Source organism: Saimiri boliviensis, chromosome 1 (assembly GCF_048565385.1).
Source record: "Saimiri boliviensis isolate mSaiBol1 chromosome 1, mSaiBol1.pri, whole genome shotgun sequence".
Lineage (NCBI taxonomy): Eukaryota > Metazoa > Chordata > Mammalia > Primates > Cebidae > Saimiri > Saimiri boliviensis.
Window position 1 is genome coordinate 19439236 of NC_133449.1, and position 12687 is coordinate 19451922.

At 39.1% G+C, this 12687-nt stretch overlaps 1 protein-coding gene across 2 annotated transcripts in view; it reads right to left on the minus strand.

The window, feature by feature from the left end:
- Positions 1 to 12672, minus strand: part of WDR35 (WD repeat domain 35) — a 67679-nt gene extending 55007 nt beyond the window's left edge. For both annotated transcript variants that reach the window (XM_003935231.4, XM_003935232.4), the window contains exons 1-4: positions 12525 to 12672; positions 11697 to 11814; positions 1857 to 1928; positions 82 to 174 (exon numbers count right to left, since the gene is read on the minus strand). In XM_003935231.4, the coding sequence (XP_003935280.1) occupies positions 82 to 174; positions 1857 to 1928; positions 11697 to 11814; positions 12525 to 12548 (307 nt within the window). In that variant the 5' untranslated portion in view covers positions 12549 to 12672. The remainder of the gene's footprint in view (positions 1 to 81; positions 175 to 1856; positions 1929 to 11696; positions 11815 to 12524) is intronic.
- Between the last annotated feature and the right edge of the window lie 15 nt (positions 12673 to 12687).

Genomic DNA, 12687 nt, shown 5'->3' on the forward strand with positions numbered 1-12687 from the left:
AGATGTTATTTACCCATCGAAATACTGTGATCCAGATGCCAACTTGTGAAAAAGTAAATAAGCTCTCCTAGTATAGCATACCTTTACAAAACATCCACACAATGATAAGCCCATTTTCATCACTGGTAGTCAACTTCTGATACTGTTCATTCCATGTTACAACTTGAACAGAACCTAGAACATTATAAAACAATTTAGAAACTTAAAGGTTACAATTAATTTCAAATTCATATTTTTATATAAACACCAAGATCAAGTTAAAATCAATATGGTTTCTGTACAGCTAACTAGTCTTTAATATTCCTCAAAAATATTCATAGGATGCAGTTATTGATATCATTACTTTTCTATAACAATGCATAATACTATTTTTCATATCTATCCTTATTTCATGCCAGTGAAGACACCTATCGTGGCTAGCTACAAGAACTACCACATATCTGATGACAGAAACAAATACAATCATGGTTTACCCAATTGGCCTGACTCCCAAAAATGGTGATGTCCAAAGGACACCATACTAAGTATTTGTTCAAGGGATTTTTGTTAATCCTTTTTGGCAGATATGCCCTATAATCTTTCTTCTGCCTACTCCTCATCCCTGTTTTCCATTCTGTTAAGCATATCTTAAACCTCTAGGGTACATGAATAATTGATGACTTTTAATTTTTTTAACCCTAAATACTTTAGTGTACATTTCCTAAGAATAAAGACATTCTCTTTCATAATCATATTACAAATTAGGAAGTTTAACACTAATACACTATTACTATCTAACTCACAGTCCATATTCAAATTTTATCAATTGTCCAAATAATGTTCTTTATAGACACTTGTTTTTCTCATTCCAAGATCCAATCTAGGATTAGACAGTGCATTTAGTTGTTATGTGTCCTTAATCTTTAGTCTTCTTTTCCCCTCGAGACAGGTTCTTGCACTGTCACCAAGGTTGGAATGCATTAGCACAACCATGGCTCACTGCAGCCTAAAACTCCTGGGCTCAAGGGATGCTCCCACCTCAGCCTCCCAAGTACCTGGGACTACAGACACACAGCACCATGCCTGGTTCATTTTTTTTTTATTTTTTGTAGAAACAGTGTCTCATTATGTTGCCCAGAGTGGTTCCAAAATCCTAGCCTCAGGCAATCCTCCAACCTTGGCCTCCTAAAGTGCTTAAACTATAGATGTGAGCCACTATGCCCAGTCTCTTCAGTCTCCTTTAATCTGAAATCATAGGACAGAGTCTAAAAAAGATTATTATACATATAAAACACTCATAGACAGGAGTATTTTCAATATCTAAAACAACAGCTACTTTCTCCTAGATTTATTTAAGATGTTGTTTACTCATGTAAAAGTTGAATGACTCTAAGTTATATTACTTAAGTCTCAACAGAAATGATTACAAACAGCTCCCAACTTACAATGGTACCACTTAAACGATTTTTCAGTGGTGGGAATGCAATGCACATTTAGTAGAAACCGTACTTCAAGTGCCCACACAGCCATTCTGTTTTTCACTTTCAGTACGGAATTCAATAAATCACATGAGATAGTAAACATTTTATTATAAAATAGGCTTTATGTCAGATGATTTTGCCCAACTGCAGGCTAGTGCTTTCTGGGCACATTTAAGGTAAGCTAGGCCAAGTTATGATGTTCAGTAGGTTAGGTGTATTAAACGCATTTTCAGCTTACAATGGGTTTATTGGAACATATCCCCATTGTAAGTCAAAGAGCATCTGTACTTTAAACATTACCATTATTTAAAATGATGACATTTCTGCATTAAGCAGATACTTTCTAAATGCCTAAATACCACTCAAACATGCCTTAAAAGAAATTGCATGACTCACCACTATGACCTTCAAGATTCTGATTCATAGAAAGGTTACTGGGGGCCGCAAGACCCCTCAATTTTGCATCACCTAAAACAAAACAAAACAAACTACTACGTTAAATATATAAAAGTGACAATAGTTTAAGACTTTGACTTTTTTTTGTATTCTTGGGCAGTATTAATCATTTTTTAAGTATACCTCATTCTGATATATTTTTCTCATGGTACAAATATGAACAATAACATATACCTCTTGCAAAAATATTCTCATAAAATAAAGCAAAATATGTAAATGAACATTGCTTACTCATACATTAACTATATTAATAATCATCACTGCTTCTTATTCCTTTCCAAAAGACTACAAATAGAAATATTTATGGACCACAGACTGAAAACTCTACAGCTTACAAGGGATCAAAACAGCATAGAATTTGAAAATGAGTTTTTACTAGATTACACAGAATCTTATATTCACTCATTCATTCATTCAACAAATATTTACTGAATGTGAAACATTTATTATAAAAGGTTCTATGTATAAAACGACGAACAAAACAGTCATTTCCCCTTTCTCCTCAGAGCTTATAGTCTGAAGGACAAATATTAAATACACACTGACACCCCCATAAATGTAACTATAAACTGGAAACATGAAGGCATAATAAGAAACAGTAACAGAAGTGACTTAATTATAGATTGACGGGGAACCAGGGAAGGCTTTCAGAAGACCTAATACCTAAGCTGAGCTGGTAAACTGGAGATAGCCAGAAAAGGCAGAGAAAGAAGAGCAGTACTTCAGGCTAGGGCACAGCAATGCAAAGGCTCTGAAGTAGACGCTTAGAACCCTTGACAAACTCTAAGAAGGCTTATGTGGATGAACAGGGGAGAAAATTGCATTAAACAAGGCTGGAGTGATAGGCACAGGAAAAATGATGAACTACTTGTAGAAAACAATCAGAATTTTTGATTTTATTGAAAGTGTAATGAAAACCTCTAAGGACATCTTAAAAAATCATCCTACAGAGGATAATATTAAAATGATATCATCTCAATAAATTAATCTTTGCTTAGAAATCTGTTACACATAAAACATAGCATTTAAAACTTTCATTTAAAATACAAATTTTATGAAGATTTTAAGAATTGTGTGAATGGAAATTATACAGATGCTAATGAAAATTCTACTTTCACATAGCAAGTATCTTAAAATATTATGAAAAATATTCTTTATTCTGAACAGTCAGGAAAAAATACCTCATTTCCTCTAAAATCACTAGTTTTAATTACCCAGTTGTTTTCTTAACCCAAAAGTACACACATACAGTTTAACAATGCAATCATCTGTCAAACAATTAAGATTAAATGTTGCTGACACACACATTAGGCTGAACATGTTTTTTTTAAACATAAGGTTCTTTCACTCATTTAATCTTTTAAAAATTTTACAACACACTTTATTATAATATTCTAAAATATTTGGTTGAAACAATTTTCTTAACTTCTAGCATTGAAAAATCCAATCTGATGCATATATATATATATATATATATATGCATATATATATATATATTCTGGTGACACTATAACCTAAGTGAAATGAGTGATATGTGATTTAGATGGACCACCCATGTTTTCTCTCTGTTGGACCGTAAGGTAGGACACTCTTGACAAAATACATGCTGACAGTTAAGAACAGGCTTTGAAATTCAGTTTGATGTATGGAACAAATATCATCCACATCTGAAAAGGTCTCTTGCTGGCAGCAACTTGATCATGTACAAAATATTCATAAAACCCACCTGAAAGTTCTCAGATGCCTATAAAAAAGCCCAAAGTTTTAAATGATGTAGAGTAAAACCAGCAATAATATCCCAAGATTCCATTCGTTACATTACTAGACTCCAGACAGCCAATAAGGTAATTAAATCAAACTGGTATGTGAACAAAAATCTGGTAATACTGACATAAATCTTCTAAAAGCACATACCAGTAACCCTTGGATTTAAAAGACCTGTTGAAAGAGGATACCAAAATATAAAGCATTTTAAACTCATGTAAAGGAATTTCAGAATGAAATCAGATATTCCAATAACCGAAAGAACATCAAAAAGTCCAAATAAGGCTTTTAAAAGATTAAGGTGTAATAAAGCGACTGAAAGTAAAAGGTATGATATAGAAGAACAGAAGAGCCTGTTAATCACACCAGTAACCAAGCACACTAAATAGCTCAGAGCCTTTCTCTTAGAAAAGCATGACTGACAATGCTTTTGTTTGCATTCATAGAAGTTGTCAGCAGCCCAATATCAAGAGAAATTCCTGTTCTGTGCTGCACAATAAGCTTGAAACCTAGAATCAAAATATAAAGTAGACTGTTTTGCAACACATAAGGACAATACAATTCTGAGGAGATGGTACCATATTCGCCAGACTCTCTGGCAGGGTCACCTGGTTCCCTTGCTTCTCTGTGTGAATGACTGACTGCAAAGGACTATGGATGCATCCCTGGGTATAGCTATGGACACCTTACCTGAGATTTCTGGTCAATCTTGTTGTCCTGGGCATACTGGAAGATTGAGGCAATGTCACTGCCTACAGGTGCTGGAGAACTGAGCAGACAGCTACAGCTGACTTGCATGGCCCTAAATACTTTTTCTCTGTTGCAAATGTGTGCTTCCAGGGCTCTCTACTCTCATGAGGATGAGAGGATGGAGGCCTTGGCAGTCATAGCAGGAAAAGCAAGAAATGCCACCTCAATCCTAGTCAGGGACATCACTCTCAAACCCTACCACAAGCAGCTCCATCCCAGGGTCATCACCCTCAATTCCTACCATAAGCAGCTCCAACCCAGTGCCACCACCCTCAATCCCTACCACAAGCAGCCCCAACCCAGGGTCATCACCCTCAATCCCTACCATAAGCAGCTCCAACCCAGGGTCAACACCCTCAATTCCCACCATAAGCAGCTCCAACCCAGAGTCACCACCCTCAATCCCTACCACAAGCAACTCCAACCCAGGGTCATCATCCTCAGTCCCTAACACAAACAGCTCCAACACAAGGTCATCACCCTCAATCCCTACCACAAGCAGCTCCAATCCAGGGTCATCGCCCTCAGTCCCTAACACAAGCAACTCCAACCAAGGGTCATCACCCTCAGTCCCTAACACAAGCAACTCCAACCCAGGGTCATCACCCTCAAACCCTAACACAAACACCTCCAACCCAGGGTCATCACCCTCAATCCCTACCACATGCAGCTCCAACCCAGAGTCATCAACCTCAATCCCTAACACAAGCAACTCCAACACAGGGTCATCACCCTCAAACCCTACCACAACCAACTCCAACCCAGGGTCATCACCCTCACACCCTACCACAACCAACTCCAACCCAGGGTCATCACCCTCACACCCTACCACAACCAACTCCAACCCAGGGTCATCACCCTCAAACCCTACCACAACCAACTCCAACTCAGAGTCATCATTCTCAAACCCTACCACAACCAGTTCCAACCCAGGGTCATCACCCTCACACCCTACCACAAGCAACTCCATCCCAGGGTCATCACCCTCAATATCTACCACAAGCAGCTTCAACCCAGGGTCATCACCCTCAAACCCTACTACAACCAACTCCAACCCAGGGTCATCACCCTCAGTCCTTACCACAAGCAGTTCCAACCCAGAGTCATCACCCACAATTGCTACCACAAGCAGCTCCAACCCAGGGTCATCACCTTTAAACCCTACCACAAGCAGCCCTTTAAAAACCTTTTGACAAGGAAATGACATCATCTGGTTCCTTTAAAAAATGACACTGGCTAGAGTGTCAAGAACAATTAAGAGTAAGCAAGAGACAATAGAAGGAGAAAAACTGATTCTCACAATAGACCAGGTGAGGAATGATGGTAGCTGGAGCTATAGAGGGAGTAAAGGAGACAAAGGAAAGGATGGGTTCAAGATATGCTTTCGAGACAAAAGCAACAGGATTGCTGATGCAGATGCTGTTAAGGGAGGAAAAGGGAAGATTTTCAGCTTGAGGAAATGCGTGAAATTGAGACATTTTGCTGAAATGGAGAGAACTGAAGGAAGAGATTCGGAAGAACATCAGGAGTTCAGTTTTGAACAGTTTAAGTATGAGATGCCTGTGAAAGACTCTAGTGGAGACACCCAAGTCTGAAAAATCAAGACTGGACTGGAGATATAAATGTGGGGCTCTTCATCCCATACCACAGATGACATTTAAGGGCAAGAGAATGAAAGAATAAATACAGAAAGCAAGTGACTAGAGAGCCCAGAAGCAAGTTCTCGGGAATTCTAATAGAAGAGGGAAGTCTAGCAAAGCAACCGAGGACTGTCCAGAGAAGGAGGAGAGAAAAGTAGTATGTCTAAATATAACAATAACTTAAACATCTTGAATTCTCCTGTCTTGAAAAATAATGTTTCGAGTCAAATCCTGATGAGTCAATAAAAGCTGTCCATTAGATTTAGAACATGAAAGTCACTAGTGAGGGAGAGAAAAAGAGAAAGGACTGATACTGAAAGGAGAAAGAGAGGATAAATTAGCAGAGAGGTAACCTGAGGAGGTGAGGGGAGATGAGCTCCAGCAAAACACTAGAAGCTGGCCTGTGAGAGAAGTAAACCCGATATAAAAAGATGGACTGCTTGTTATAGTTCCTTTCCTTCTAAAGCAGGGGACTGAAAACTGGAAATGCAACTTGGTACAAACTTTCTGGAGGGTAATTTGTCTATACATAATAGAAACCTGTAGAGAGAGAGATCCATGATGGCTGATTACTAGCAGCTCAGGATTGTAGCTCCCAGTGAAAGCGCAGAGAACGAGAGGACGCCACACTTTCAGATGAATTTTTGTTGCTCACAGACCAGGAGATTCCCAGTGGAGGAGCCCCACGGGCCGCCAGCGCGGCTCTTGTGGCCGGCACAGTGGTTCTGCTGGTGCCCCAGCACGGCAGTTCTTGGTGCAGAGTAAATGGGACTGAGTCCCCTTTTGGTCGACGTTTGGAGCTCAGGGAAGGCAGTCGCCCATTCAGCTGATTGAAAAAGGGACTCAGGAAGGAAGCCAGACCAGAGATTTCTGGGCAGAAAAGCACCACGAATCTTAATGCCAGCTGTTTTGGCTGGCGCAGTGGGTTGCTCAGATTCGGCTCTGGGAATCAACAAGTTGGACGACCACTCAGAGACCTAATTTGAAAGTTGGTAATTAGAAAGACGGGCCGGGCGCGGTGGCTCAAGCTTGTAATCCCAGCACTTTGGAAGGCCGAGGCGGGTGGATTACGAGGTCAAAAGATCGAGACCATCCTGGTCAACATGGTGAAACCCCGTCTCTACTAAAAATACAAAAAATTAGCTGGGCATGGTGGCACGTGCCTGTAATCCCAGCTACTCAGGAGGCTGAGGCAGGAGAATTGCCTGAACCCAGGAGGCGGAGGTTGCGGTGAGCCGAGATCGTGCCATTGCACTCCAGCCTGGGTAACAAGAGCGAAACTCCGTCTCAAAAAAAAAAAAAAAAAAAAAAAAAAAAAGTCAACAGGTGGATAAATTTACAATGATGGGAAGAAACCAGCGAAAAAAGGCTGAGAATACCCAAAATCAGAATGCCTCTCCCTCTACAAGGGATCACAGTTCCTCATCAACAAGAGAACAAGGCCTGATGGAGAACGAGTGCATTCCATTAACAGATTTAGGCTTCAGAATGTGAATAATAAGAAACTTCTGTGAGTTAAAAGAACATGTTCTAGCCCAATGTAAAGAAACTAAGAATCTTGAAAAAAGGTTTGACAAAATCCTAACGAGAATAGACAATCTAGAGAAGAATATAAGTGAATTAATGGAACTAAAGAATACAATACAAGAACTCCACGAAGTATGCACAGGTTTTAACAGTCGAATTCATCAAGCAGAAGAAAGGATATCAGAGGTCGAGACCAACTTAATGAAATTAAATGAGAAGACAAGATTAGAGAAGAAAGAGCAAAAAGGAATGAGCAAAGTCTCCAAGAAATATGGGACTATGTGAAAAGACCTAATTTACGTTTGATAGGTGTACCTGAATGTCATGAAGAGAATGAATCCAAGCTGGAAAATATTCTTCAGGATACTATTCAGGAAAATACTAAACTTCAGGTAATACAGAGAACACCACAAAGATATTCCTCAAGTAGAGCAACCCCAAGACACATAATCGTTAGATTCAGCAGGGTTGAAATAAAGGAGAAAATTCTAAGGGCAGCTAGAGAGAAAGGTCAAGTTACCCATAAAGGGTAGCTTATCAGACTCACAGCAGATCTCTCAGCTGAAACCCTGCAAACTAGGAGTGGGGGGTCAATATTCAATATCCTCAAAGAAAAGAATTTTCAACCCAGAATCTCATATCCAGCCAAATTAAGCTTCATAATAAAGGAAAAACAAAATTTTTCACAAACAAGCAAGCACTCAGAGATTTCATCACCACCAGGCCTGCTTTACAAGAGCTTCTGAAATAAGCACTATACACAGAAAGGAACAACCAGTATCAGTTATCCCAAAAACTTACCAAAAGGTAAAGAGTATCTCCATGATGAAGAATCTATATCAACTAATGGGCAAAATAGCCAGCTAGCATTAAACGACAAGATTAAACTCACAAATATCAATATTAATCCTAAATTTAAATGGATTAAATGCCCCAATCGTAGACACAGACAGGCAAATTGAATGAAAAGTCAAAACCCATCAGTCCACTGTATCCAGATCCATCTCATAACCAAGGACGCACAGAGACTTAAAACAAAGAGTTGTTAGAAGACTTGCCAATCAAATGGAGAGCAAAAAAAATAAAAAATAAAAAGAAAGAAAGAAAACAGGAGTTGTAACTTTCATCTAGTCTCTGACAAAATAGACTTTAATAGTAACAAAGACTAAAAGAAACAAAAGAAGGACATTACATAATGGTAAAAGGATCAATGCAACAACAGGAGTCAATGATCATAAATATATATGCACCCAATATAGGAACATCCAGATATGTAAGACAAGTTTTTAATGACTTATAAAGAGACTTGGACTCCTGCACAATAATAGCGGGAGACTTTGACAACACATCGTTAATATTCGACGGATCAACGAGATAGAAAATTAACAGGGACATCTATAATTGGAACTCAGACCTGGAACAAGTAAACTCTGAATATTCATAGAATTCTTCACCCCAGGTCCACAGAACATAGATTTTTCTCAGTATCATATTACATCTATTTTGAAAGTGACCACATAATTGGAAGTAAATCACTCTTCAGCATTTGCATAGCATTTTACAGACTTAAATGAAATATTAGTTGGCTGTTTGTTATTTTCTTCCTTTATTCCTTCCTGTCTCCGCTGTTAAGCACAATTACTGGCATAAAAGAGGTTTTTAATACCTAGTTTCAGATTGCATTCCAGCCTGAGCAATAGAGTAAGACTCCTGTTCTCTCTCCCCCTTTCTTTCTTTAAAAAAAAAAAAAAAAAATAGAAACCTGTATAAATGTATAGACTCTTTGATCCAGTGAATGCCAATTCTAGAGATATATCCTAGAAAGTCTTAACAATTTATGCAAAGATTTGAATACAAAGATACAGTTGCTTTAATAGTAAAAATGCAGAGACATCTAAAGGTCCAGTACTAGAACTGGTTAAGCAAAGTACAATATATTAACACTAATACAATGAAATACTAAATAGACATTTAAAATAGTGCCATAGAAGATGACTTATTGATGTAGAGGATTGCTGTACTATATTGCTGTAGCCAAGCTACAAAACATTATACTTAAAATGTTGCATCTTTAGCACAACACAGTGCTCCAGATGAAACAGGCATGCAATATCTATGATTGTTACTGGAGGGATCTGCTGAATCACTACTATTTGTATTAAATACAATATATTGATCTTGTTAGAATCTCCCAGTCATATTTCTCATATTTATCTCTTTCAGCACAATTCATAATCATTAAGTTCCAAAACAAATACTTTACTCCATTTTCCAAACCTCCCAAGAATCGACTTCCCATCTTGCTAATTTCAAAGAATACTGTAGCCACAGCTCATCAAAAGGACAGAGTAGAAAAAAAAGTATGTTTTTTTAAAAAAAAAGCCTTCAACATTAAACAAAATGAACGCATTTCTTAATGTATTTTAAAACTTGCTACATACTGTAAGCAAAAGTATGTATATACAGACACACACACATCTACATATACATTTAAGAAACTTTCTTTTAACACAGTTTTAAAAACTAAAGCACTGACAGATTGAACTATAAAACAGCATAAGCCAAACTTTAATTGGTACTTAAGTATTTATCTTCCAAATCTGCCTTTTATTTCATAAAATTAACCTACCACAGCAAAACAATTACTATCTTCTTTACTTAGGCTGTCCACTAGCCCTTTGTGTAGTGGTTAAAAACAAGGATTTGAATGTAAGACAAACTTAGTTTCACATCCTTACTCTGCCACTTACTGGCTGTGTGACCTAGTACAATTATTAACTGCTCAGAGCCTTAATTTTCTCACCTAGAACACCTACTGCTCAAGATCTTTATTGTTAAGTCAAATAAGATTGTGAAGGTTAAACACCCAAGTATATGGAAAACAGTCAATAAGTATTTATTACTCATATAACATTCAAAGCTGTAAGGTAATGCTATTCAAAGTGGGGTCTGAGGACCAGCAACTCAGCCATCACTAAAAATGGAAATTCTCATTTTCGAAAATGGAAGGTCTCATCCAGGGTCTTTTGTTGAGGGGTAGAGCATGAAATCCATCTTAACTTCTTCCAGTGATTCTTATACCTAACACAGTTTGAGAAGCAATGTTGTAAGGAATCCAAAAATGTAATTCAGTTTAACCCCCTAATTTTCATTTTAAGGAAGAGTAAACAAAAGTAGTAAAATCCTCAGCTACTCGTTGAAAGTCATTCAGTCGTCTTGTGGCAGAGCTGAGATTTAACTCCAATTACCCTATCTAGATCCTCAATCTAGCGCAGCAGTAGCAAAGCTAAAGAAGTGGGAAGCTGTCTGCTGTGATTCCAGAGCACTAGATAAAGAAATCAAGCTGCATAGACAAGAGATCTACTAACAAAAATGTAAAACATATCCCATTTTCTGTTTTTGGACACTAGGTGAATAATCGCTAATGCATCTGATAAGCAGAAAGGATGACAGAGATATGTAAATAATCTGCCAAATTTTCTTTGTTTTTTTTCTTTTGAGATGGAGTCTCGCCGTTACTCAGGCTGGAGTGCAGTGGCGCAATCTCGGCACAAATGATTCTCCTGTCTCAGTCTCCGTAGTAGCTGGGATTACAGATGCCCACTACCATGCCCAGCTAATTTTATGTGTTTTTAGTAGAGACGTGGTTTCACCATGTTGGCAGGCTGATATCAAACACCTGATCTCGTGATCCGCTCAACCTCAGCCTCCCAAAGCTCTGGGATTAAAGGCGTGAGCCACCGTGCCCAGCCAATCTGCCAGATTTTCTTACTGAAATGTTGACCCACAAGATTTTCATTAGACTCCTAATAATATAGTACACCAATTAGAAATAGCATAACAGTGACTTATTTTCATTCTTCATTATTTTTCATTTTCCATTAATAACTCAGCAAAAAACGATCTGATGTTTACATGCAACATTATCTGAACTTTATTGCAAAGATACTCCAGGAAAATACCATAAAATGTTTAGGTGGGTTTCCCTTTAAAACAATCGGAATTGAATATTGACAGATACCATGAGTAAATCGCACTGAACAAATAACATTAGCCAATTTTCTACCAATTTCAAATATGTATGCTTGCACTCATTTACCTGTCTGTGTCTCTAATTTCAAAACCTTCAGTAATCCATCTTCACCACCGCATGCTATGAACCCTTGTTCCTTGTTCCAGGATATACACTTCAGCTTCACTTTATTGGGAATGGATATCTGTAAAAGCAATCACAGCCATACTAACAACTTTCGAAGGAGTTGGGAAGTAAGTCTACAGAAGGCTGAAGAAAATCTTCCAAGAAGAAAAACGGACGGTCTTGCGGGAAAAAAAAAAAAAAAAGTGAGCTGCTGTGAAAATGAGCATGGTCCCCTGGACTGACCCGGGTTCTACCATTTGGGAAAGAGGAAAAGAAGTGCGCAAAAGAGAAGGTTAATGACTGTGGAGGAAGCCAACGCTAGAGTCACCAGATGGATTTTTAAAAGGGAGGGCGGGGACAGGGTATAAATACCACCCGTCCCTATTCCTTTTTACCCACACAATACGTAGGCTATCCTATTGCTACTTCTTTTCTCTTCCCCAACCGCTCGTAGTGATCCAAAGAGTTTATAAATCACATGGATCAGCAACAAGTGGAAGAGGAAAGACAGGGTAGCACGTGTCGATTTACCCTGAAGCCACCCAAAAGGACCTAGCCAGGGCCAGGGAGAGTACTGCGACTGGGCTGCAGGCTCAGCCAAGGACTGGTCCGCGGCTCTGGGAACCGCAGGAGGACGTCGGAGGCTGGACCCGGCGGGAAGGATGGCTGCGGGACGGCGAAGCCGCGATCGGGACCTGGTGAAGCCGCAGGGCTTCTTGGGAAGGCAGCGGGAATCGCCGCAGGCTGCGGGAAGAGCGGAGAAACGAGGACACCCCTCGGGAAACTCACTTTCTTGGTCAGGTAGAAGAACATCGTGGGACCTCCTAGAGGGTCACGGTGGCCGCTAAGGCCCGCGACAAGTAACGGTTCTACGTCTCCAATCGGGAGTACCAGCAGCTCCGGAAAGCTCCCGTCGCCCTGGCAACCGCTGCTTCCCGGTCGCATCCGGGGC